This window comes from Alosa sapidissima, chromosome 20 (assembly GCF_018492685.1).
Source record: "Alosa sapidissima isolate fAloSap1 chromosome 20, fAloSap1.pri, whole genome shotgun sequence".
NCBI lineage: Eukaryota > Metazoa > Chordata > Actinopteri > Clupeiformes > Clupeidae > Alosa > Alosa sapidissima.
In genome coordinates this window covers 31,397,273-31,425,066 of record NC_055976.1, presented here as the reverse complement: position 1 = coordinate 31,425,066, position 27,794 = coordinate 31,397,273, and the positions used below count along the sequence as shown (strand labels likewise).

Genomic DNA, 27,794 nt, shown 5'->3' with positions numbered 1-27,794 from the left:
GAGAGGGCCAGAGACTCCAGGCTAGAGACTCCATGCCTGGGGCCAGAGGGCTAGAGACTCCATGCCTGGCTCTAAGAGAGGGCCAGAGAGTATATCAGTAACCATAAATAGCTTAGTACTGTGAACAACAACAGTCTACCTTAGTTGAATATTCCATTACATTTAATCATTGGCTACTGCAATATTGCAGTAGCCAATGATTAAATGTAATGGACTGTTGTAATACCATTGTTAGCTGTGTTTATATTGTCATCATGCCATGTAAAATGTAGCTCAAATGAAATAATACTAATAAAAAGACTTCCCAAAAGTATTAGCAGGGAGTCCCAAAAGTATATTTTATTTAAAATGTGTGAACTCTTGTCAAGTAACAAGCAATATCCTACAAATAATTTAAAGTTCTCAAACTAGGAGAGTTTTATGAAGTGCTGGCAAAAACATCTGAAATGACCACCATTCTAACTTTCACTCACCTGATGAGAACTTTGTGAATTTGTATGAACATTTGAAGAGTAGGCTAAATAAAAAATAGAAATAATTATCCCAGAAAGTCCCAGAAATATGACTTGAATAGAAGTCAGTTAGTTATTAACAATTAATTGATAAACTTTTAGAATACTTTGAGCACTGATGCAGTCAGCATAGGCCTCTTAAATTGTTTGCAGGTAGGTTCATTCCGTTTTTGATGGCAAACGCAAAACAGCGCCAAAACAACCACCAGTGGACAAAAAGAGTATTACATGTGTATTGTTAAGACTCGCCATAGAGAATGAATAGGGGGAATTACGGAGGTCCCGTGCGGGCCAGATGCTATATACCACAGACATGTTTTGGGGGGCCACCCAAAATGAAGTGGCGGGCCGTAGTTTGGGGACCACTGGTGTAAATTATTGGCCTTTTGTTTTGCTTTGGTTGTTTGTTTTTTGCTTTGGTTGTTGTTTTTTTTTGGGGGGGCGCCAATATTGCATACCCCTCAAAAATGGGTAGCTGCGCCCCTGCACCGATCGATCGGCTGGTGACCGGAATTGGCCGATTTTCACGTGACCAGTCTGAGACATGCCGATTTTATGCTGGTCAAATGCACTTGTGCGCCACAATTGTAACAACACCCAGCTGAGTTTGCAAAGTTTGAAGAAGCTAGCAACCAGGCCAACACTCAGGGCTGGATGTAGGCCTACACAGAAAGCGTTAATAGGCTACTGAGTTTTTTATGCAGCAAACGCTGTGCTTTGCCATAGGCCTACTGCGTGGAATTTACTAAGCTGTCACTTCATTAGGCTACGTAAACATCGCTCATCACCGCCCGTCACTGCCCGCTAATTGCTTGCCCAAAGCTGAACCACAAGCGCTGCTGAACGGATATAACCGATTGCGACATCAAAAAGAATCAAAGTTTAGCGATCATAGGCTACATGATAATAAGATATCAACAAGCAGCGACATACAGTAGCCCTAGTAGTTCTACTCCACTTTAAAAAAATATTCTAGAACTATTTACTGCACGTAGACTAGGGCTATGCCCTATTCTAGCAGATTGAGAAGTTGATGTCGTGAAAGTGAACAAACGATAGCCTATTAGAAAGGCAAACAAAAGTTAAAGTTGCGTACAATGTAGCCTACAAAGTAGCCTACAATGAAGAAAACTGATGCTCTGAGTACTGAATCAGCCGTCTCTGAAAGTTTCTATAGCCTAATTGATGCATTTATGGAAGGCCGTTTGCGCCACATAAAAAAAAAAATCTAATGTATTATATCTCATTATTGTGAGATACTATTTCATTATTCTGACATAGTATCTCGTTATTGTGAGATAGTATCTCATTATTGTGAGATAGTATCTCGTTATTGTGAGATAGTATCTCGTTATTCTGACATAGTATCTCGTTATTGTGACATAGTATCTCATTATTGTGAGATAGTATCTCATTATTGTGACATAGTATCTCGTTATTCTGAGATAGTATCTCATTATTGTGACATAGTATCTCGTTATTCTGAGATACCTATCTCGTTATTCTGACATATTTCACTATGACTAAATAGGAAATGCTTTGCCCCTTATATTTCCGTGGTCATTCAAGATTATGGAAGCCCATTTGCGCCACATACAAAAAAATCTGATCTATGATATCTCATTATTGTGAGATACTATCTCGTTATTCTGACATAGTATCTCATTATTGTGAGATAGTATCTCGTTATTCTGAGATAGTATCGTTATTCTGACATAGTATCTCATTATTGTGAGATAGTATCTCGTTACTGTGAGATAGTATCTCGTTATTGTGAGATAGTATCTCATTATTCTGAGATACTAACGAGATACTATCTCATTATTGTGAGATACTATCTCGTTCATAGACCAGGATTAGGCAGCATATTAATTTCAGTTTCGCTGCCCACGCACGCATGCCACAGTTGACGAGCAGATGGGGTGCACATTTTGCCATTCTTAATGTAAGTTATTACAGAACCACTGTATTGAGTGTTGTCCACCGATTTCTGACCTTTATTGTCCATGCCATGATACTGCTAACATCACCTCATAGGCTGAAGGCAACACAACGTCAACCTAGCCTACATTTGAATGATTTTGTGACATCGCAGGAACAGTACAGGGGTTTTTAACATCATTACCCCATTGTGACTATATGAAATGTATATACAGTTTCCGTCAAGTCTACGCATTATGCGCGTTAGCAAACCTACACTAGCCTACCCCATGCAGCAGGAGCAGGCTAACATTAGCTCTGGAGTTTGTTCGAGGCGCCTGAACTACTGATTAAGGAAACCAACGAAAAATGCTGATAAACATTACCAAATGCCATTAGTTTCTGAACATTACGTGTTGGTAAACATCACGGTTCTGACACTCTCAATAAAGTGGTTCTGAGTCAATAACTTACAAGAATTCACAATAACGAGATAGTATCTCACAATAATGAGATACTATGTCAGAATATTTTTATTTTTATTTTATTTAAAGGACAGTGCACATTGATCAACATTTCTGTAAATGTGCCAGTGTTAGCCAGCAGGCTAATTTTCAACTGTAGTCCATTGGCAAGATGTTATACTAGGCACATGGTGGCTAACAAAAAGAACATATTAAATCACATAGCAATTGACATACAGCAATAGAACATAATGCCATAATACTAGCTCCAATAAAACATTTAAAACATAAGACATATAACCATACAGCCAAACAACCCTTAAGGGATCAATAAAGTAACCACCTATCCATCTATCTATCATACATACACCATGGGTTACAGGACAGCTAAACTATAGAGGCAGACCTACATTAATGTATTATGAGAAGTGTTCACATTTTTGTATGCTCAAAAGCCAGTCCTTAAGATGGTGTGTGAATGTATGGTGAGAGGTGGAGTTTCTAATGTCCACTGGCAATTGATTCCATAGTTTAGAGGCTCTCACAGAAAAACATAATTGGCCAAAGGAACTGGACCTAAGAGGGACTACACAGTCCCCTCTTAAGGCAGACCTTGTGGTTCTGCTGCTAGATGACTTTTGCTGTATACAAGTGCTGAGTGGAGGGGGAGCCTTCCCATTAATGATCTTAAAAATTAGGCATGCATCACTGTGTTTTAAAATATTTTCCCAACTGAGTAGGTTATATTTGTTAAGAATGTTACAGTGGTGGTAAAGTTTGTTTTTTTTGTCCAAGACTTTAAGTGCTTGTTTGTGAAGAGATAAAATAGGCCTTAATGTTGTGCTACATACCTGGGTCCAGCTTGTCATACAATATGTTAGGTGAGGGATTATCATAGTATTCATGTATAGCTTTGCTACAGGTGTTGTCAAACAGTTCCTTATATACCTAAAGTTCGCTAGGTTATATTGGGTTATTTGCACTACCTTTCTCACTTGATGTTTAAATGACAGGGTAGAGTCAAGAATAATGCCCAGATATTTCAACTGTGTAACTGTTTGAATGACCTCCCCAGACACACAGACATTGGGTTCACAGTGAGATACAGTGTTGCTTTTGCTAAAAAACATACAAACTGTCTTCTTAACATTGAGATACAACTGAGAGCAAGTAAGCCATTTACGTACATGTACCATTGTATCGCTGAGCTTGGCAGCAGCTTGGGCTTTAGTTTTTGCATGAACATATATGACTGTATCATCAAAGTCAAAGTCAAAGTCAGCTTTATTGTCAATTTCTTCACATGTTCCAGACATACAAAGAGATCGAAATTACGTTTCTCACTATCCCACGGTGAAGACAAGACATATTTTTACCAATTTAGGTCCACAGACAAACATAACATTCAAGTAAACAAAAAAGTAAGTAAATAAGTAAATAGTACGACGTAGTAAGACGAGACGAACACGTAAAACTTTCGGACAAACACTTTTTAAACGAACAAAACACCGTACGGTTGGGACAGAGAGAGGTCGCTGCGTGTGTACGCGCCGCCATCAGCATATATCTGTACCTCACATCCAGTGCACACTGATGGCAGGTCATTTATGTAGATGCTGAACAGAATAGGGCCCAGGACAGATCCCTGGGGTACACCAAGTTCGTTCCTCAGGGGTGGTGATGTCTCACCACTAACCTCCTTTGTCCAATTTTGATTTAATGTTTTCCACAAAGAAACAATTAGCTGTCTCTGTGGAGTGATTGGCTCTAAAGCCAAATTGCATGGGGTGCAGTTTAAAAGGACTACTGTTAAGATGCTCAGTCATTTGCTCAGCCACACATTTTTCAGCGATCTTAGACATGATGGGTAAAATACTAATTGGCCTATAGTTATTCATATCAGTTGTATCTCCTGATTTATACACTGGCACAACAATGGCTGACTTCCAGTAGTTTGGGAATTTCCCTCTTTAAATGAGGTGTTTATGATTTTAGTAACAGGCCCTGTGAAGGAGGCAGCATGTTTCTTTAAAAACATGGAATCCAATCCAAATATGTCTTTTGATTTGGAGTTCTTAATAGAAGTAATTATAGACTTAACCTTGGGTTCAGAAATTTCAGTCAGAGTGAAGACTGGCTGTGATACATCAATTGGTAAGAAGTGTAGTGGGCCACTTATGGGACTATGCACAGTCAATCTCACAGAATTGACAAAATGGCTATTAAGAATAGTCACTATTTCAGCTGGTTCCTTATATAGGGTACTATTGTCTTTGATCTCCAGCTGCTTTGTTGCTTTACTATGTCCTTTCCCTGTTAGTTTATGCAGACAGTCCCAGACTTGTTTATGATTACCCTTAGCGTCCCGTATGAGGTCAACAAAGAAGTTCGATTTAGCTGCCCTAATTATTTAGTTATTATTAGTTAGGGGTCCGAGCAGCGTAGCTGCAGGACCCCTATTGTTTCTGTACCGTTCATTTTTGGCCAAAATTCTGTAAAAGTCATACTGCTGCCTAAACCGTAACTCCAAAACTCTTCAAATTTTCAGGTATGGTTACCAGTACCCCCCTCTGCCCATAACCCAAAATGTGGGGTACTGCACCCAAAGGTGGCGCTGTTGGAAAAAAAAGTTCATTATGCTAATTTCTCCTTACCAGATTGACCTAGACTCAAAATTCTTTCATAATATTAATCTCTAAACTCAGATGCATCTTTTTGGCCCTGGTCTTATGGTCTAAAAATGTTTATTTTTGACACAATTTCATGGAAAAGCCAAACATTATAAAAAGTTTCACACTCTTCAAAAATAATCAAATCTTCACCAAAATTCTCACAGACAATGTTTAGACCAAGCCTCACAAAAGTTATGGATCAGAATTTTGATATTTTGTTCCATTTCAGAGATATAGGCTAATAAAGTTAGACCACTTAGGCCATTTTTCCTAGATCACCTATATTCCTATAAACCGTAAGTCCTAGAAACTAAACATTTTCAAGTATTGTTACCAGTACCCCCCACTACCCATAACCCAAAATTTGGGGTACTGCACCCAAAGGTGGCGCTCTTGTCAAAAATGCTTATTTCTCCTTACCAGATTGACCTAGACTCAAAATTCTTTCATGATATTAATCTCTACATTCAGATGCATCTTTTTCACCCTGGTCTTATGCTCTAAAAATGTTTACTTTTGCCACAATTTCAGAGAAAAGCCAAACATCATAAAAAGTTTCACATACTTCAAAAATTATCAAATCTTCACCAAAATTCTCACAGACAATGTTTAGACAAAGCCTCACAAAAGTTATCAAAATAATTTGGATATGTTTTTCCATTTCAGAGATATAGACCAATAAAGTTCGACCACTCAGCCCATTTCTCCTATATCACCTATATTCCTATATGAGTAATTTTTTTTCCTTGGTGAACAACCATACAACCATCATTATGTGGATACCATTAACAGTGCACATTTTCAGATCTGTACTCTTTTTTATAAAGCCCTTAATTCTATTGTCAAATGTATGCTAGGAATTTTCTTGATGTTGTGTGTTTGCCAACACACCTTTTCACCATGTGAATGTGACTGCCAAATATATAGGATTGTCAGTGGCTCAGTGGGATAATGCCTAGTGCTGATGTTTGTTAGATTGAGAGTTCGAATCCCTGGTAGTGCTTTAGGCTCTAGCTCGAATACTATTGGTTATTGAAGATTCACACCATTGAACAGCACCTGAATGACATCAGCCAATCAACATACACAGTCATTAGTTGCCAAGAATCAGAACGCCGAGACTCTGACATTTAGGGGAACTTCTTTGTTCATTATTTTTCCTTCATCGTTAAGTCTATCATATTTATATTTCATCCATTAGTGTTCTTCTCTACAAATGTCTAATTGCCCCAGAATTTCAAAAAGATTTCAGGTGTACTCTTTTAGGAAAGCCCTTCATTTTATTGTCAAATGTATGCTTGGAGTTTTTCTTGTGTGTTTACCAACACACATTTTCACATGTGAATGTGACTGCCCAATGTGTATGATTGTTAGTGGCTCAGTGGGATAATGCCTTGTACTGGTGTTTCTTAGGTTGAGTGTTACGAATCCCCATTAGAACTTCAGGATCAAGCTGCACATGCTATTGGTTATTGAAGATTCACACCATTGAACAGCACCTGAATGACATCAGCCAATCAACATTCACACTCTATGACATTCAGGGGAACTTCTTTGTTTACTATTTTTCCTTCATCATAAAGTCTATCATATTTATATTTCATCCATTAGTATTCTTCTCTACAAATGTCTTATTGCCCCAGAATTTCAAAAAGTTTTCAGGTGTACTCTTTTAGGAAAGCCCTTCATTTTATTGTCAAATGTATGCTTAGAGTTTTTCTTGTTGTGTGTTTACCAATACACATTTTCACCATGTGAATGTGACTGGCCAACATGTAGGATTGACAGTGGCTCAGTGGGATAATGCCTTGTACTGGTGATCCTTAGGTTGAGAGTTCAAATCCCACTTGAAGCATTAGTGTTAGAATACTGTTGGGTTGTGGATGTTAGCATACTACAATAGAATGCTGTTGGGTTGTGGAGGTTAACACACTATTACATTACAGCTACTTGTCAATATGGACTTGTAGTGTAACTGTATAATTATAGGCTGTTTTTCTTATTGACTCCGACACAGCTGTAGCCTATAATTATTTGTTATTCTTATAATATTTGTCATTTCTTATACATATTTAGTCGGCTCTTCCACTTGACAGAACAACTCTGTATCGGTTAAGGATGTCACGCATGAAACAATGCTGCAGAAACACGAAAATACGACTTTGAGTTTAGTAGGCTATCATTTTCAGTTCCTGTTTATCTATTGCACGATGGGTAATAATTTAAAGGAATCGTGTTGCAGTCTTGTAAATAGTGACCCTGCAAGATCCCTAGTCATTGCAAAATCATAGTCTGTGACTTAAAACTCTACTACTTGTCTTTAGATGTGAGAGGGTCTGAGACTGTAGTCTTTCAAAAATCTTTTCCAAATCTTTGCAAATCTTTCCAAAGTCTGTCAGTGTAAGGAGGTGCTGTGGAGAAATTGCTGGATTGTTTGGCTCTGTCACCAAACCACACCCAGTTTACCTGCTGGGAAACCCTGTAGCTCCGGAGCAGGGGCTCAGACCAGGATAAATTGTTTGCTCGCCCTCAGTTCACTCTTTTGTTCATCTCAACCCAGCACTCCAGTGTGTCCTGCTTTGTGTGCGTCTTTGAGTTAACGTAAGTCATCACTTTAATGACCCTCACTATGACTTTTGTGATGTTTATCAGTTTGTAGAGTAGCTCTGCCATCATGTGTATAGTTAAGGTCTTTGTTTGTTGGTTTGGTGTGTTGGAGTCCCATGTGAGAGATGATTAGGTGATGTTGGTTGACTTGGGATGTCAAGTATTGTTTAGTTGTACCTTATATAGCCATATGATTTCAGTTTATTGTTCAAATGTCAATTGGTTTGTTTGTGAGTTGGGATCTGTACTGATTTACCCCATTTCACTGATTACTCCATTTTCTGTTTGTTTCCTCTTTGATGCAGCACACATACAAGTAAAGAACAAAAGAACAGATGAATTGAAACTCAAATAAAGTTCACTTGTGTTGCACCGAAACCTGCCATCTCCGTGTCATCACTTCATACCATTGAGCCTTCTGACCGAGGCTCTGCCTGCTCGCCACACACTCACTCTACCTCGACCCACATCGCCCCCTACAGTTCCTTCAGCTGGGTTGTGGAGGTTAGCATACTAGAATAGAATACTGTTAAGAATACTGTTGGGTTGTGGAGGTTAGCACACTATAACGTTACAGCTACTTGACAGGATTTGTCGTGCAAGGCAAGTATAACTGCATAATTATAGGTTGTTCATCTTATTGACTCCAACACAGAACCCACCCCCACCCCCTTCACCTACCACCACAAATACAATTCCATTCTGTGGGAAACACTGCCTTCCATTAACAGACGCTTCATCTTATCCATGACAAATGCATAGTCCTGTAGAATAGAGTATTGTTAGAATACTATTGAGTTGTGGAGATTAGCGCACTAGAATACTACTGTTAGAATACTGTTGGGTTGTGGAGGTTAGCACACTAGAATAGGGTATTGTTAGAATACTATTAGGTTGTGGAGGTTAGCACACTATAACGTTACAGCACAGGGTAATCCTAATTTTATGCATCAAATTTATTCCAATTTAACTCAAAAATTTTGAACAACACAAAGTGAAGGTTTTATCCAGATCAAAACCAAGAATAGATTATGTGATCTAATCCAATTTCAGGATCCTTGTTTCCCTTTGAACAAGCCATTTTCAAGATTTGATCCAATCCGATAGCCGAAATCCGGTAACTGAAATCCGATAACCGAAATCCGATCACGTTTCTTTTGAACAATTGGGCCCAAACAATCAAAGCATATGTAAAACTAAAAAGCTATGCTACCTCATGTTCGTTTTGCTCGGACCCCGTAAATCACCGCTTGCGGTTATATTTACCTTTATTACTCTATTTCTCAAGGACACAAATATATGCCTGTCAGTCAATGAGTTGGACTTGAGAGAGTGCTTTAAAGCATTATCTCTCTCCTTCATTAATCTCCTTATGTCACTAGAGATCCAAGGGAGGGTATATCTACTATTTCCTTAAGATATGCTTTTCTTGAGGAATCGCTTTGTTATGTTTTGGATTGTGGACATAAGGACATTTGTGTCATTATCCACATCTACACAAGTTATGATTTGGTCCCAGTTAATATTTTTGATTTCCCTGTCAAATTCATCAACATCACACTTGGGTATTCTTAACTGACTAGATTTGGTGTTAGGTTTTAAATGAAAGCGGGATTTAGTGAGCTTTCTGGCTATAAGAGTGAGGTTATGGTCAGACAGACCAGTGACCATATTAAAGGATTTTGTCACCCTTTCAGGTTTGTTGGTGAATATCAAGTCAATTTGAGTTTTTGAGGATGAGGTTATTCTAGTGGGCCCTTTGATTAGTTGTGTGAAATCAAATTTATTTGAGACCCGTTGCAGTGCTTTACTGGTGCCTTTGTCCTCCCAATTTACATTGAAGTCACCCATTACTAGTATTTCCTGCCCTGAGCTGCATTCCTTTAGAACAGTTTCTAATTTGTCAAAGAAAATAGCTTTTGCAGATGGAGGTCTATACACTCCAATGAGAGAAAAGGACATTTGTGGTGAAAGGCTAATGTTAAGGCAAATATGCTCAAGCTCATTCTCAGCTGAGCATTGAACCTCTATAAAAAGCATTTTCCTAAAAGCATTATAGCCAGGAATATGTAGAGCTGCGGATGGGGAGTTTTTATTCAACCAAGTTTCTGATAAGCATAGAAAGTCCAGGTTAGAGTCCACAAGAATATGTTTTATCTCATCACTTTTAGAAATAAAACTACGGATATTCAGGTGACCGCCCAATAGCCCACTGGGTTTTGCTTGAGGGTCCCACAGAACTTTGGCATTGTTCACCGTTTGAAAAAGGTTGAATTTACGCAGCTTTATAATTGCTGGATTTAGTCCTGCGGCTCTCCGTTGAGTGGCGCTGACTCCTGTTCTACGAGGATTCTTGATTGGCCCACGCTTACCTGGACCATAGAGGGTGTTGACAGGAAGAGTGGAGTTCGTTGGACAGAGGTAAACTGGTTGAGCGCTGCCCGAGGGCTGGGCAACCATCACCCTTGACGAGGAGACCCCTCTGGCCTTGTCGGAGGAGACGGAGTCATCCGTGTGGTGGACCTGCTGCCGCGCGACCTCCCCAGAGACCAATGAGGATGCACACCGCCTCAGCGATCGCGGCCCTCCCGTTTCCTCCATGCCAAACATCCCCCTTGATCTTGCTTGAGTGGCGATTGTTGTCGACATAGGCCTACTCCCCGAACCATCCGAAGAACAAGCATCCAAGGAACAAGCATGGCAATTTGGTGGGTGATCCGAACTTTTTTGTACAACGTTAACAGCAGTTCGTATCTGTAAGCCAGGTGACTGACTGGTTGTAGTTGTGACAGGTTTTGGAGATTTGGTTACAAGTTCAGTGTGGAACATTGGGCCAGGGCATTGATGAACGTCACCAGCTAAGAGCAGACAGAAAGTTATGAGGAGTCGCCCCCCTCTTTGATCCGTCTTGGTGAATTGTTTGTCTGAGCCCTGCATTCCCATACCAGGGCGGATAAAGGTGGTAAACAATGCGAGGTGACCAAGTCCAAACTGCTTTTGCGATGTATGACTACTTGTTGAAGTTAGGTTGTCCAGTTCATGCGGATGTTTAGCTCCCAAAAAGTTTGTTATGAGTGCGTAAAGCAGCACCGCTGCCATCACTCCATGTCTGCACGCCATGTTGGTCAATAATGAGATACTATCTCACAATAACGAGATACTATCTCACAATAACGAGATACTATGTCAGAATAATGAGATACTATCTCACAATAACGAGATACTATGTCAGAATAATGAGATACTATCTCACAATAATGAGATACTATCAGAATAACGAGATAGTATCTCACAATAATGAGATATCATAGATCAGATTTTTTTGTATGTGGCGCAAACGGGCTTCCATAAATGACTTCTAACCATGTCAATGTTTGTCTACAAAATACACCGCAACATCGAGAAACATTACTGGTGCAAACCATAGAATCACGTCGAGAATGCAGCATAAAAACTACACCTCCCATCAACGTTAGCAGTTTCGCGTTGTGACTCGCTAGTAGTCGCTTCAAATCCACGAGCGCGCAGAAAAAGCGGAAAGTTAGACTAGCCAGCCAAGATGCAAAGATTGAAGAAATTAGTTCTTCTATCCACCGAATTCATTGGATATAGGAGGAACAGGATGATATTCTGAGAATGCAGTGACAGAAGGAAAGGTAACCTAACAAGCCTTTTAGCCCAGTTGACGTATTGGCTGCAATATGCAAAATATAGCTGTAGCGAACCGGCACAAAAGTACCCTCCCGTAATACTCCCATTTTATTCAAAGGTAGAACGCTACTGACAACTCCAGGCTTCCACGCATGCATGTTTGTTTACACCGAATACAAGCTGAAGTGCAAAACGAAAGTAGGCCTAACGTTTGCCTACTGCCCCCATCAATGCAGATATTTCAAATAAAAACTAAAAGTATAAAACATATATCCTTGATTAGCCTATGTTGGGTTTTGTGGAAGAGAAAATGGACTGTTTTAGTAGTAGTATTAGGCAGTATGCAGTCAGATAGGTCACCATGGGCATATTTGGATTAGCTATAGATGGATTCACAAATAAATAAATTAGCCTACATTTGGCAGGATACTTGATATACAGGCTAAATGCAAATATGGCAATGTATTATATTATTTTACATTAACAAAATGTAGGAAAATAGAACAGACTGAAAATAAAGTAGGCACTGATCTTTAAAATCCTGTTTCCTGTAGCCTAAATGTTGTCAGTCATTCTTAATATTCACAATTGGTGCACTGGCATGTTTAACTGTTATCTGCAGTATAATGTTAGATTATGTGTAAATTAAGTACAGAACTGACTGTGCGCCCAAATTTTTGTCTGTGCTCCTAAATTTTTTTAACTTGGGCGCACAAGTGCTCCTGAAAAAAAATGTTAGTGTAGAGCCCTGCATATGAAAATATGTTCCATGGTAGCATGTTCAAATGTATCATGAACATTGTTCTTATATCTTTAGTTGGATATTGGATGTCAGAAAAAAAAAATGTTCAATAACAGTGCATTTATATTAGTAGTCTGTGAAATGAATGTCCCACACTGTAGTTGGCATTATAGCACATGGCATTATAGTTTGATACTGCAGCTGAAGTTAGACTTGAAGAAGAATCTGTCTCACTGGTTCCATTTTTTTAACAGCCATTTCATTATTGATAAGTTGATTACATGTCTAAATTAACATGTTCTATAAAAGAAAAGATAGAAAATAACTATTTGTGTGTGTGCTGTAAAATGGTTAGAAGAAATGAAATCGGAATCGGCTAAAATCGGTATCGGCAGGTCAAACTATGAAAAATCGGAAATCGGAACCGACCCAAAAATTGCAATCGGTGCATCTCTAATATGCAAGGCCTAGAAACCTAGAAACACACACACACACAGTGTTACCTCGGACGCTTTCAGTCTCAAGTTCAGCTGCAGTCTGACTGGAGTCTTCTCTAAAATACAAAACACACACAATTACATCTTACACTTACTGTGTGTGTGTGTGTGTGTGTGTGCGTGTGTGAGAGTGTGTAGTCTGTGTGTACTCTGTGTATCTGTGAGAGTTTGTGTGTGTGTGTACTCTGTGTATGTATGTGTGTGTGTGTGTGTGTGTGTGCATGTGTGAGAGTGTGTGTGTGTCATATGGTGGAGACTAGGAACCATAGCTGTGTGTATGCGTGAGAGTGTGTGTGTGTATACGTGCGTGAGTGTGTAGTCTGTGTGTATTCTGTGTATGTGTGAGCGTGCGTGCGTGAGAGTGTGTGTGTATGTGTACTCTGTGTATGTGTGTGTGTGTGGGTGTACTCTGTGTGTGTGAGTGTGTGTGTGTGTGTGTGTGCATGAGACTGTGTAGTCTGTGTGTGTGTGTGTGTGTGTGTGTGTGCGTGCATGAGAGTGTGTAGTGTGTGTATGTGTGTGCGTGCGTGACAGTGTGTAGTCTGTGTGTGTGTGTGTGTGTGCGTGCGTGCGTGCGTGACAGTGTGTAGTCTGTGTGTATGTGTGTGTGTGTGTGTGATACCTCTGCTGGCTGCAGTGGTGTATCCAAGAGTTCATGATGGCGTGGAATCGGAGTCGGTCCAGTGCTGGGTCCGCCCCCTTAGGGTCCAGCATGCTTTGCAGCATCGCCAGCTCCTCCTGACCACGGCTCTGACCAGTCACCGAGCGCAGGTACCGTAGCACTTCTGAGCCACACACCCGCCCTGTCAACACACACACACGACCTGTCAACACACACACACACACATGTATACAAACACACACACACCCGACCTGTCAACACACACACACACACCCGCCCTGTCAACACACACACATGTATACAAACACACACACACCCGACCTGTCAACACACACACACACACCAGACCTGTCAAAACACACACACCCGACTAGTGTTCATTTTATCACCTATTTTTAATTTAGTCTTAGTCTTAGTCTTGTGACGAAATGTCCTTTTTAGTCTTTGTCATATTTAGTCATTCAAATATCATTTTTGTTAGTCAAGTTTTAGTCGACTAAAAGTCTCGTCATTTTAGTGTAGTTTTAGTCAAAAGAAAACTAAAGGTATCTTAGTCTTAGTCAGTTTTAGTCAACACATTTTAGTCTTTTTTTATAACAAATTATTTCTGATTACCATTTGAGTCAAATAGTGTTTCACACATCTCAATTTTCCAACAACATTGTGTGTCCACAGGGCTACTCGTCTGTTATAATTACTCATTCTGATTTTTTGTCAGTCAGTATGTTTACATGCACAGGTAAGTCGAGCTACAGTTATAGCTCGGCTGGGATTTGACCATAGACAGTAAAAGATTTGACTGGACCACTGTCATATTCGTAGACCAGTGTTTCTCAAAGTGTGGTCCGGGGATCACTGGTGGTCTGCAAGCTATCCCAAGTGGTCCGCGAGCAGACGTGGTAAAATATAATATAGATGAGTTGTTTGCAATATAACTTGTATGTAAATCCAAACAGTTCTGCAACACTGTCTCTGTAAGATATGCCAATTGAAATCATACAGTATGAATCCTCTGACACAATAAGCAAAGTGCAAAGACAATAAGCAAGGTGGTTCAGTGAGTAGGCCTATTGTGTAGACTAATTATAGGCTACTGTTGAAGTAGGTCTAATCTTTTTTTTTTTTTAGCTAGGGTTAGTTAAGTGGTCCTGAAACTGAAAAAGTTTGAGAAACACTGTTGTAGGCCAAACTATTAATGTTTTACTCCGCCTCACTAGATGGCGATATGCGCCCAAACACAACACATTCCCCAAACAGACTCTCCATCTTAGCCATAGCTAACCTGCTAGCAAACTTTGCATCATCAGTCTAACTAGATGAATAGTTGACATTACATGCTGAACATTTTCGTATGGACATTCTTGGGGATGTTAATTTGTATGAAAGAAGCTTCAACTTCTGGGTATGTAGCATTGTGGCATAAAGCTTAGGTAGTTAGCTTGCTAACTCTGGCAGAAATCTCCAGTGTTCTTGTTCCATGTAGTTTCGTGTTGCAGCCACAGGGTTGCAGCAGCAGCACGTAGACTAGCCTACAGGAAAGCTGTTGCGTATGAACTCATTCGGAATATTTTGAAAACATAACAGCTAGATATTCTGTCTTCTCATTTTGTAGACGAACATGAAGGGAGATTTTATCTTAGTTTTTATTTCATGCAAAACATTTTAGTCTCGTCTTTTTTCGTCAACAATAATGCATCTTAAGATAGTCTTAGTCAGTGTTTCAGGACATTACTGCCGTCTCGTCATCATCTCGTCTTAGTCATGAAAAAAAAGGTCGTTGACGAACATATTTCCTCTTGTCTCGTCTGACGAAATTAACACTACACCCGACCTGTCAACACACACACACACACACCCGACCTGTCAACACACACACCCGACCTGTCAACACACACACACCCGACCTGTCAACACACACACCTGACCTGTCAACACACACACACACACCTGACCTGTCAACACACACACCCGACCTGTCAACACACACACACACACCCGACCTGTCAAAACACACACACCCGACCTATCAACACACACACACACACACACATTTGATGTCTAACCTTTAACATCAAATAAATCAATTGTCATCAGTTGTTGTATGGTATGCACGTCCATAGTGGGATATTTGCACGCACAGCACTATTAAAGTGCATTCGAGATCCAAAATGTTAGTAGAGGCGGAGCTCCACCTGTAAGATATATGACAGAATCCTACACGTGAGAACTTCCTTTTTTAAGACAATTGATTGGTCAGTGTGCGGTAGATTACACGATTTGAGCTATAACTTAGCACATAACCTCCTCCCGACCAGGTTTGGTTGACAGCATAAGATACCCTGGTGATATAGCGACACTAAAAGATCCACTTTCGTGTCACAGCATAGCCTGGCTTTGAGCGCAACATACCTCGCTAACCCACTAATCGAGATTCGTAGTACACCACACTGACCTATCAATACACACAGCCGACCTGTCAACACACACACACACCCGACCTGTCAACACACACACATGTATACAAACACACACATGTATACAAACACACACCTGACCTGTCAACACACACATGTATACAAACACACACACACACATGTATACAAACACACACACACACACACACATGTATACAAACACACACACATGTATACAAACACACACACACACATGTATACAAACACACACACATGTATACACACACACACATGTATACAAAAACACAGACACAGGTATACAAACACACACACACACACACACACACATGTATACAAACACACACACACACACACAGACACACACACACACACATGTATACAAACACACACACACATACACACCTATACAAACACACACACACAAACACACATACACGCACACATTGTAACAGCTGGCTCTGGCGTTAGTCTGTGTGTTTACGTGCAGTGGTGTGAGCTGTGTTTACTGTACCCGTTGCCATGACGTCACATGCTTCAAAAGTGATGTCCAGCAGCTCCGCCTTTGTCAGCCCTGTCCCTTCCTGAGACTCCTCCTCCTGTGCATCACTGCTGTGGGCCAGTGAACTCACTACAGGACACACACACACACACACGCACACACGCATCACATACACAGAAACATCACATGCTCAAACAAGCAATGTGAGGTGTGTGTGTGTGTGTGTGTGTACTCATGCCTGCAGTGCTGTGTGTGGTCAGCGGGTGGGTGCTGGGTGTGTGTGTGTGTGTTTGTGTACTCATGCCTGCAGTGTGCTGGTGTGTGTGTGTGTGTGTACTCATGCCTGCAGTGCTGTGTATGGTCAGTGGGTGGGTGCTGGTATGTGTGTGTGTGTGTGTGTGTGTGTACTCATGCCTGCAGTGCTGTGTGTGGTCAGCGGGTGGGTGCTTGGTGGGTGCAGGTGTTGGTTCTGGGTGTTGGATGGGTGTGGCCTGATACCAGCCACTCCGAGCACAAAGTGAGGAGATGCCATTGGATCACTAGGCAGGAAATGATGTCATAGCAGGAACTGATCATCACACCACCATATAGTTGGACACAATAAAACACAACATCAGCTCAATTCAGCCCAGTACCGTTACTTATAGTACAACACAGCACTGCTACCTATAGCACAACATAGCACTGCTACCTATAGCACAACACAGCACATACCTATACCACAACACAACACTGCTACCTATACCACAACACAGCACAGCTACCTATAGCACAACACAGCACATACCTATAGCACAACATAGCACTGCTACCTATAGCACAACACAGCACAGCTACCTATAGCACAACACAGCACATACCTATAGCACAACATAGCGCTGCTATCTATAGCACAACATAGCACAGCTACCTATAGCACTGCTACCTATAGCACTGCTACCTATAGCACAACATAGCACTGCTACCTATAGCACAACATAGCACTGCTACCTATAGCACAACACAGCACAGCTACCTATAGCACAACACAGCACATACCTATAGCACAACACAGCACTGCTACCTATAGCACAACACAGCACAGCTGCATATAGCACAACATAGCACAGCTACCTATAGCACAACACAGCACAGCTACCTATAGCACAACATAGCACTGCTACCTATAGCACAACACCTATAGCACAACATAGCACTGCTACCTATAGCACAACACAGCACAGCTACCTATAGCACAACACAGCACATACCTATAGCACAACATAGCGCTGCTATCTATAGCACAACATAGCACAGCTACCTATAGCACAACACAGCACAGCTACCTATAGCACAACACAGCACATACCTATAGCACAACACAGCACTGCTACCTATAGCACAACACAGCACAGCTACCTATAGTACTGCTACCTATAGCACTGCTACCTATAGCACAACATAGCACTGCTACCTATAGCACAACACAGCACAGCTACCTATAGCACAACACAGCACATACCTATAGCACAACACAGCACTGCTACCTATAGCACAACACAGCACAGCTGCATATAGCACAACATAGCACAGCTACCTATAGCACAACACAGCACAGCTACCTATAGCACAGCTACCTATAGCACAACACAGCACTGCTACCTATAGCACAACATAGCACAGCTACCTATAGCACAACACGGCCCTGCTACCTATAGCACAACACAGCACAGCTACCTATAGCACAACAGAGCACTGCTACCTATAGCACAACACAGCACATACCTATAGCACAACATAGCACTGCTACCTATAGCACAACACAGCACATACCTATAGCACAACATAGCACTGCTACCTATAGCACAACATAGCACAGCTACCTATAGCACAACATAGCACATACCTATAGCACAACATAGCACTGCTACCTATAGCACAACACAGCACATACCTATAGCAGAACATAGCACAACTACCTATAGCACAACACAGCACATACCTATAGCACAACATAGCACAGCTACCTATAGCACAACATAGCACTGCTACCTATAGCACAACACAGCACATATCTATAGCACAACATAGCACAGCTACCTATAGCACAGCTACCTATAGCACAGCTACCTATAGCACAACACAGCACAGCTACCTATAGCACAACACAGCACAGCTACCTATAGCACAACACAGCACATACCTATAGCACAACACAGCACATACCTATAGCACAACACAGCACCGCTACCTATAGCACAACACAGCACATACCTATAGCACAACACAGCACATACCTATAGCACAACACAGCACATACCTATAGCACAACACAGCACATACCTATAGCACAACACAGCACAGCTACCTATAGCACAACACAGCACAGCTACCTTTAGCACAACACATCACATACCTATAGCACAACACAGCACAGCTACCTATAGCACAACACAGCACATACCTATAGCACAACACAGCACATACCTATAGCACAACACAGCACAGCTACCAATAGCACAACACAGCACATACCTATAGCACAACACAGCACCGCTACCTATAGCACAACACAGCACATACCTATAGCACAACACAGCTACCTATAGCACAACACAGCACATACCTATAGCACAACACAGCACAGCTACCTATAGCACAACACAGCACAGCTACCTTTAGCACAACACATCACATACCTATAGCACAACACAGCACAGCTACCTATAGCACAACACAGCACATACCTATAGCACAACACAGCACAGCTACCAATAGCACAACACAGCACATACCTATAGCACAACACAGCACAGCTACCATCAGCACAACACATATTAGCAACATTCCGCTGACAGTATACTGCAACATACACATAGGCTATTTAAATTCTTTATTTGAATCCACCAATCAAATTTCTTGCAGAAAGGATTCAAATATATACATAAACACACACACACACATAGTCATGCAGGAATAGACACTAACATAATGACTAATTAGAGAGTCTTACTCGGTAGGTGCCATGCAGGAATAGACACTAACATAATGACTAATTAGAGAGTCTTACTCGGTAGGTGGAGAGGCGTTGGTCAAGAGGCGCTGTAGAAACCACCATCCCACACACTAGCCCTGGAGCACCTGGAGTTCTGCTCTGAGTTCTACTACCCTGAGTTCTGCTGCTCTGTGTTCTCCTGCCCTGAGTTCTGCTGCTCTGTGTTGTACTGCCCTGTGTTCTACTACCCTGAGTTCTGCTCTGTGTTCTACTGACCTGTAGAAAGTGTCTCTGTAGAAAGTGTCTCTTTCCCACACACCTCTCTCTCTCTCTCTCTCTCTCTCACACACACACACACACACACACACACACACACAACACTGGTGTTCTACTGCCCTGTGTTCTAGAGCCCTGTGTTCTACAGCTCTGTGTTCTACAGCCCTGTGTTCTACTACCCTGTGTTCTACAGCTCTGTGTTACAGCTCTGTGTTCTACTACCCTGTGTTCTACAGCTCTGTGTTCTACAGCTCTGTGTTCTACTACCCTGTGTTCTACTACCCTGTGTTCTACAGCTCTGTGTTCTACTACCCTGTGTTCTACAGCTCTGTGTTCTACTACCCTGTGTTCTACAGCTCTGTGTTCTACTACCTGTATCCTCTGCGCTCTGTCGCTTGTCTCCAGTAATACTCAGCAGAGTTAGCAGTTAGCACATCTGCTACCATGAAGCCTCTTCAGGGGACTTAGAGGCGTGTTTGGCTACACACACACACACACACACACACACACAGTCTTACAATTCTAAGAACACCTATGCGCACACACACACACACACGCACACACATCAAAACCAGCTGACATGCTTCCCCACTCCCCCCTGCTGCCTGTTAGTGTCGGCGTGACAACGGCACACAATAATGCTCTAATGGAGCCCTCTCATTAGCATGCTTTGGTTTAGCATATCAAATGAAGCAGGCCTACAGTACCTACTCACACACTCCTACTCTCTCTCTCTCTCTCTCCCTCTCTCTCACACACACACACACACACACACACACACACACACACACACACACCATCACATTTCATGCATAACTAATTGAAATCACATGATCTATGGCGGGGATTATAAAAGGGAACTTCATACCACTGTTCTTTGCAAGTCTGAGGAAGAGCCACAAGCTCAAAACGTCCCTCTTGTGACATTTTCATACTGCATCCTGATCCCATCCAACTTCGGGCTGCTCTGTGCGTGGGCTCACCCTTCTGATCCACCACTACAGCAAAGACTTCTGCTCCACTAAATCATTTGACTCATTCGGTTTCATTCCCTCTCACACATGCACAGAAAGTCTCACATGCAGCCAGTAATGCGTTTACAAACCCATAGTGAGATTAGATTGTGAACACAAACCCATATATAGTGAGATTAGATTTCCAGCCTACTCTCTACTCTCGCTCTACTCAGCCTACTCTCTGGGATTTATGCACCAAGGTAACTGAAGTAGCCAATATATTTGAGTCCAGGAAATTATGTTTGAAATAAAAACGTTGGGTAAGACTTGTATTTTATAAGTTAGTGAAAACGAGTTGATTAGTGGGCTAGTTGACTTTGTTCTCAATAAACATAACAGCTAATGTCGGGATGACCAGGAGACTAGGCTACCATAAATGCTCAAATTATGCCTGGGATTGATTCTATTTATATAGCCGGACAAATAAAGGCCGGTCCCCAAATACAAGACGGGGTAATAACTGCCCACCAGTAGGGCTATCAGTCCACCAGCAAGGCATTGTTTCGATTTAACTCAATGAAATAAGACCACTTCTTAATATTTTATTATATTGTTGGTTGGATTAATACTGTTGGCAAAGAAAAGTTGTTTTCCTACACCATGGGTCCCTCCAATACTCGATTTCAAGCTCATAAGCCTGCCGCCCCTTCCAGCTTAGGCTAAAGCATAAGCTACTACATTTAAACACAATTATTGCCGCAACTCAAGGCATTCCAGCCTACGAATTTACTGTAATAAAAAAGTAAATCATGCATAACTAAACAATAACTCATTTTAGGCTGCTTGGCTACGCAATAAACAGTGGTGGAAATCCCGACACTTTTTCAACTGCATGAAACGTAACAGTGAACCATCAAATACCCCCCAGATGTCAGTGCTCATCAGTCCAAAAGTAAATTAAATCCCAAACCAAACCGAAAATGTTATGCTTTTGATAGCCTACCGGTATACCGCTCCAAATGAAATGCATGTCTAAACGCAGGTTAGAAATAAATAAAAAAAAGCCTGCCTCGAAACATAATCAGATTATATGATGGCTGTGTTTGTGATATGACAACAAAATAGAGTTTTGATAAACAGATAGCATAGCTTTGACTGAAGTGTTTAATTTAGCAAAAGAGCAAAGGGATTCCAAGTGTAACCACAACGACTCAAAATTGATCACACTTGTCTCAAATGATACACAACCAATACAAGCTAGTTCAGAGTATAAACAGGTTGCTGAACAGTGCAACTTCATTTTAAAAGAGGACAGAAACAGTGAGTCATTAGTAGGCTATAGACTGCAATGTACTTCTCATTTGCAGCACTGAAACGTCTTTTCCAGTGTACAGTTTTTCACAATTGCTGAAACACTTTCCTTTTCTCACAACTGTAAACCCTTTTCTCACAACTGTAAACACAAACCCCCATTCTCAATACATTATGTTTACTGGATTTACAGTAAATGTTGAAGCCACTAAGTCATGAAATATTTTTGCTTTGCTTTGTTTTTTTAGATGCAAAATGCATTTACTGTATTGCAAACGATGAACATGTCTCCTGGAGCTGTATGAGCTGCCCTGGACACTGTGCCCACTGTACAGTATTATGATGTCTAATGGCTGCACAGTAGTGTTTTCATTTGACTGCTTAGTGAGATCATCTGAAGACAGCGTTTGGTTTTGAGCACAGGTACAACTGTTTTGAGGCGATAGTTCAGTTTTGCAGAGGTTGTCAGAGGTTTTGGGAATGTAGTTTGAGATGTGGGATTTGTGTTTACAGTTTTGAGAAAAGGGTGAAAGGTTTCAAAATATGTGTTTTAGCAATTGTGAAAAACTCTAATGTACACTTGCGTCTGGAAGGTCCACTGGCCAATCAGTATTCCTGGCTAAATGAGGGGATGGATACAAAACAAATTCAAGTTAATGAACATCTCACTGTGTAATCCATCATTAAGGGATGTAAGGAATATGGCAAATGTGCAAATCCATCATTAATTAAGGTAAGGGAAGACTTCCCAAAATTCCCCTCGATAACATGGTCATCTATCCGAAGTGCCCGTGATACTGCCCCAAATGAAATGGGGGCACTTTGGGACAGAATTTGGGGGAAGCATTTTCGGACCCGAAAGATGGGATGTATTCTGCACTTACGGACACAGTGCCCTGAGTCCCAAAATCCTTCTGGGGGCGCTCTAATGTCAAATGAGGGTCCGGGGAACCCTCGGACACATTCTGAACTTCCATTCAATGGATAGCCCTTTCTCGAGCGCAAGGATTGGAACAGCCTCTTTTCAACCTCTCACAGCCCAGGGGAAATTTGTGGTGGGGTGGTTTACATCACCAAAATTCCCCAAGTGTGTGAGGCCCCCAGAGGTGACTTTGGGATAGGGGTTTGTAGTCCGAAAGTTCCCCATGGGCGAAAGCCCCCCCAGGGAACATTGGGAATAGGGGGTTGGCGTCCCAAAGTTCCCCAAGGGCAAAAGTGCACCAGAAGACCCCTGAGGGCCCTGCGTTAACCCTGTCACTACCAAAATGATAAGGGTGCCTAGTGAGAGCCTGGGAAGCACCAAAATGGTGGAAAATTCCAAAAATTGCCTAAGTCCATAGGTACACCATAGGCAATGGGGAAAAATTTTGCTCTAGAGACTAAGTCATTATTTAATTATTTAATTATTTCACTCTAGAGACTGTCATTAATACAAATGGAAAAACTCGCTCAAAACCTAAGTCCTGATTTATTTAATTATATATGAGGGGCAAGTGGCAGGCTCCAGAAACGGAGACCCAGGGAGGCCAGCGAATGTGTCCGACAGCTTCGGACACTTTCTGGGAGCTCCCCTTGGCCTGGAGGTACCGTTATTGACCCCCCTGGGCCGGGTATAGGCACGAAATCGAGGAGAGGGTAAAAAGAGGACTTAAAAAAAAAAAGAAAATATTTGAGCTGAACTTTGAAAAATAACGGCAACCAAATTAAGCTCTCAGGAATGCTTCTGAGGGCTCTCTCCTGTCGATGAGAATATAAGACATGCCTGGGGAGGCACCTCCATCCCCTGCTCCACCCAATCAGATTCCAAAGTGTCTTATACTCTTGGAAAATTGAAAGGGTCTAAGTCCACTCTTTTATGCCTCCCTCACAGAGGGTTGAAACAGATATTAACCAAAGCTTTTCCTTTTTGTCTTACAGGTCATAGAGTTCCAGTGCCAGTGATCCATTAAGAAGAAGAAGAAGAGTGCCAGTGATCCGTGCCAGTGATCCATTAAGAAGAAGTAGAAGAGTTCCAGTGCCAGTGATCCATTAAGAAGAAGAAGAAGATGACACAGACCAGCAAGGCCACCTTCTGCCCCCTGTGTCAGAAGCTCTACTCCGCCTTCAACCAACACCTTGAAAGGGGGCACAAGATAAAAAATAAAACTGAGAGGGATATCCTCAACAAGATGGGGAACGGAAGAATTAAAATAAGGACAGAGTCCTGCACTGTTCCAGGCTGCCCCTATAAGGGCAGCCGGCTTGATAAACACCTCGATAATGGCCACAAGGAGCTGAGCGCTCAGGAGAGGGCGGCTTTTATTAAGGAGGCGAAGCTGGCCAAGGGCAAGGCCAGCCTTGCTGAACTGAGGGCCTCAAACCCGCAGGTCCCAATGGTGTCCACACTGGACATAGACGTCACCGAGGGAGATGACATGGGGGTCCGTCCGGACGAAGAAGATGAAGAAGAGGAAGATACATGCCCCCAATGCTCCGAGACCAAGAGGCAATTGAAGGACCTGACGCTGGAAGTGAAGACTCTGAAGGCTCAAAACAACACCCTCACCCGGGAGCTAGCCACATCAAGGAGGAAAAATAGACTCCTAATCAGAAGGCTGGGGAAGATTAAGGTAAGTGTCTTGGCCTGCAAAATTCCCTTTGTTTCCAAAACTTCCCTGCCCAAAATTCCCTTTGTTTCTAAAACTTCCCTGCCCAAAATTCCCTTTGCTTCCAAAAATGCCCTTCCCCATTCCCTTTACAAATGTGTGTTTTTGTGTTTGTATTTTCAGGGAGAACAGCCAATGGAGAGCACCTCCTCCGACGAATCCGATGAGGCTATGGAGCCTGAGCCTGAGCCTGAGCCTGAGCCTGGGCCATCCGGCATCTCAAAGCCGGCCAAGCCGAAGTCCTCCGAGTCCTCCAGGCCGAAGTCCTCCGAGTCCTCCAGGCCGAAGTCCTCCGAGTCCTCCAAGCCGGAGTCCTCCGAGTCCTCCAAGCCGGAGTCCTCCGAGTCCTCCAAGCCGGAGTCCTCCGAGTCCGCCAAGCCGGAGTCCTCCGGGTCAAGACCGTCCACCTCCGGCTCTGCAGAGGAGCCGCAAGACTATCAGAAAAATAAAGTTCCCCGATTCGATGGAAGACTACCTGAAAGAGTATCAAGGCTATCAAGCGGGGGCGGCCAACACAGGCAGGTCCCAGGAGACGGCCTTGTCCAAGGTGTCGCGGGTGCTGTCTTTTCTCTATTTTATGACCCACAAAAAATCTGAGCTCTGGTCATGGCTGTTCCTAGATAATCCTGCAGCAAAAAAGTTGCAAACGGGAAACAGAGCGGTGACCACCGCAAACTTTTACCTTAGAAATGTGAGCCAATTTATGAAGTACTTTAGCCAAACAAAGCCGAAGCACTGCAGGCTCTCGCAGAGCCAAATTGTCGGGGTCGAGAGGGTCATTTCCAAGGCTCTGAGAGACCTGCGAAAACAGGTGACCCTGCTCCAAATTAAGGTGAAGCGGCTGAAAATGGCCAGGTGTGTCTCCCCGGAGAACCTCAAAACATGCCGGGAGCAGTCGAAGAAAATGATCCCCAAGCTGCTGAGTAAGTATGGAGCCTCATTTGACTTGTGCTGGCACACCCGCCAGCAGGAGTCGTATTAACCTCTGCTTGTCTGTGTTTGTGTTTTCAGATTGCGCATTTGTGGTCAGCCTCTACGGCCATCGCCCGGGGGTTATATCGAACATGGTGCTGGAGCAGGTGGAGGAGGCGGAGAAGGCGGGCTGCGTCCAAGAGGGCTACATCGTAAATGTAAGCATCTTCCCCGTCTCCTTCAATTTGCATCCGCTTGTCGCCTGGGGCCTACTCACGATTCTCCTCTGTCTTTCCTCTCTCCGCAGGTCGACGACCACAAGACCGCCCGATCCTTCGGGGCGGCGCAGCTTTTCTTCTGGCCCGAAGAATTTCAGTGGCTCCGGGACTGGGTGGCCATGCGGGGGACGGCCTACCCCCAGCCCCACAAGGACAACAAACTTGTCTTTTTCACCGGGGGCCAGGGCCCAGCCAAGGACCTGAACTCCTACCTCAGGACGGCGTGGGCGGAGATGGGCCTGCCTGGAAGGCCCGTATTCACAGACATAAGGATGGCAGTGTCGGATTATGCCAAGAAGATCCACGGCAAATCCATCCGAGATACCATGACGACATACATGTGCCACGATATGAAGACGGCAGACAAATTTTATGCCCTTTCTCTTAATGCATACGAATCCCGCCAGATGAGGGAGAGATTCGAGGCCACCACCTCAGAGGCGGCGGTCAAAAAGATGACGGCCATGCGCCTGTCGCACGCCGGCCGGAAGGCCCCCTCCAGCTCCGAAGAGGAAGCCAAGGACGCCTCCGAAGCGGAAGCCACGGCCGCCCCCTCCTCACCCAAGAAGAGGAAAAAGAAATCAAGCACGGGCAGCGCAAGAGGAGGGACAGTGACAGCAGCAGCACCACCAGCGAAAGCGGCGAGGTGCCTTATCAAGAGTCAGGCAGCTCCATTTTAAACGAGGAACTGGAGGAGATGAAGGCAGCGCTCTCCCCCTCGGACGAGGATTCGCCAGAAAGGGAAAGGGTAAGTACAGCACCGACACACATCTCCACCTCTGTGTCTCTGGCTGCTCAGCCTTTCCCATTAACCCTTTGTTTGTCACTCTTTCCACAGACTCCCAAGAAGGCCCGGAGAGTTCCGTTGGTGAAGATCACCCCCCTGAAGACGCCTGCTGCTCCGGCAGACCCGAGCCCCAAGCGCAATGTCTGGAGCCCCTCCAAGGTCACGGCCAGAGCCAGGCGTTACCTGACGCGTAGAGGCGCTCTGGGCGCCAGCCCGTCCAAGCCAGCCTCCCAGGTCCCAAAGATTGAGCCAGACCCTCAGCCGACGAGGGAGCCAGAGGCGGACCCTCAGCCGACGCCGGAGGTGGAGGTTGACATGGTGCCAGACACAGACACAGACCCAGAACCGGAGGTGGCAGAGGACTCAGAGGACCCAGGACACCAGGCGTAGAGGACTCAGAGGACCAAGGCACCAAGCCCCAATCCCCCATTCAGAACTCTCCCACCCAACACCAAATGTTCATCTAGCCCCAATCCCCCTGTTCAGAACCCTCCCTCCCAACACCCAAGTTCATCTAGCCCCAATCCCCCTGTTCAGCCCCACACCACCCACAATCTTTCCCCTGTTCACTGCACTGCAGCACTTTGATTGTTCAGCACTTTGATTGCTCAGCACTTTGATACTGCCGGTTGTTTGTAAAATGTGAAATAAAATTTTATATTTGATTCTTTTTTTATTTTTTACCTCCTTGTTGTTACACTATTGGAGAAAAATAAAAGGTCAAAAGTATTTCACTGTCTTTGCCTCTTTACTTCTAAGGCTTAACTAGGAGGGGAAGAGGGTGGAGGGGAAGGGGGTGGAGAGGAAGAGCCTTGCAGAGACAAGGCCTGGAGGTCCAGAGTCTGCCAGAGACTAAGTGCAGAGCCAGAGCCTACAAGAGACTGCCCAGGAGAAGAGGAGATTGGAGGGGAGAGCCTTTCAGAGTCTCCCTACAAGTTTGGAGAGCTGGAGGGCTGGAGCCTTGCAGAGACTAAGTCCAACAGGTTGCACAATGTTTCCCAAAATACCCTTAGGGAGACTAAGTCCCATAAGTT

At 43.2% G+C, this 27,794-nt stretch overlaps 3 protein-coding genes across 3 annotated transcripts in view; 2 read left to right on the top strand and 1 right to left on the bottom strand.

Annotated features, from left to right (window-relative positions):
* LOC121694072 (protein KASH5-like) overlaps window positions 1–20,235 on the bottom strand; it is a 36,787-nt gene extending 16,552 nt beyond the window's left edge. The window contains exons 1-4 of the mRNA XM_042073998.1: window positions 19,671–20,235; window positions 16,634–16,750; window positions 13,688–13,868; window positions 13,072–13,121 (exon numbers count right to left, since the gene is read on the bottom strand). Of these exons, the coding sequence (XP_041929932.1) occupies window positions 13,072–13,121; window positions 13,688–13,868; window positions 16,634–16,750; window position 19,671 (349 nt within the window). The 5' untranslated portion in view covers window positions 19,672–20,235. The remainder of the gene's footprint in view (window positions 1–13,071; window positions 13,122–13,687; window positions 13,869–16,633; window positions 16,751–19,670) is intronic.
* Window positions 20,236–24,152: 3,917 nt separating this feature from the next.
* LOC121694071 (serine-rich 25 kDa antigen protein-like) lies at window positions 24,153–25,380 on the top strand. The gene is made up of 2 exons (XM_042073997.1): window positions 24,153–24,747; window positions 24,907–25,380. The coding sequence occupies exons 1-2, from the start codon at window positions 24,184–24,186 to the stop codon at window positions 25,378–25,380; spliced, it is 1,038 nt and encodes a 345-aa protein (XP_041929931.1). The 5' UTR covers window positions 24,153–24,183.
* A 1,290-nt stretch (window positions 25,381–26,670) lies between these two features.
* On the top strand, window positions 26,671–27,442 carry LOC121694070 (DNA translocase FtsK 1-like). Its single transcript, XM_042073996.1, has 2 exons — window positions 26,671–26,721; window positions 26,812–27,442. The coding sequence occupies exons 1-2, from the start codon at window positions 26,671–26,673 to the stop codon at window positions 27,148–27,150; spliced, it is 390 nt and encodes a 129-aa protein (XP_041929930.1). The 3' UTR covers window positions 27,151–27,442.
* The last annotated feature ends 352 nt before the right edge of the window (window positions 27,443–27,794 follow it).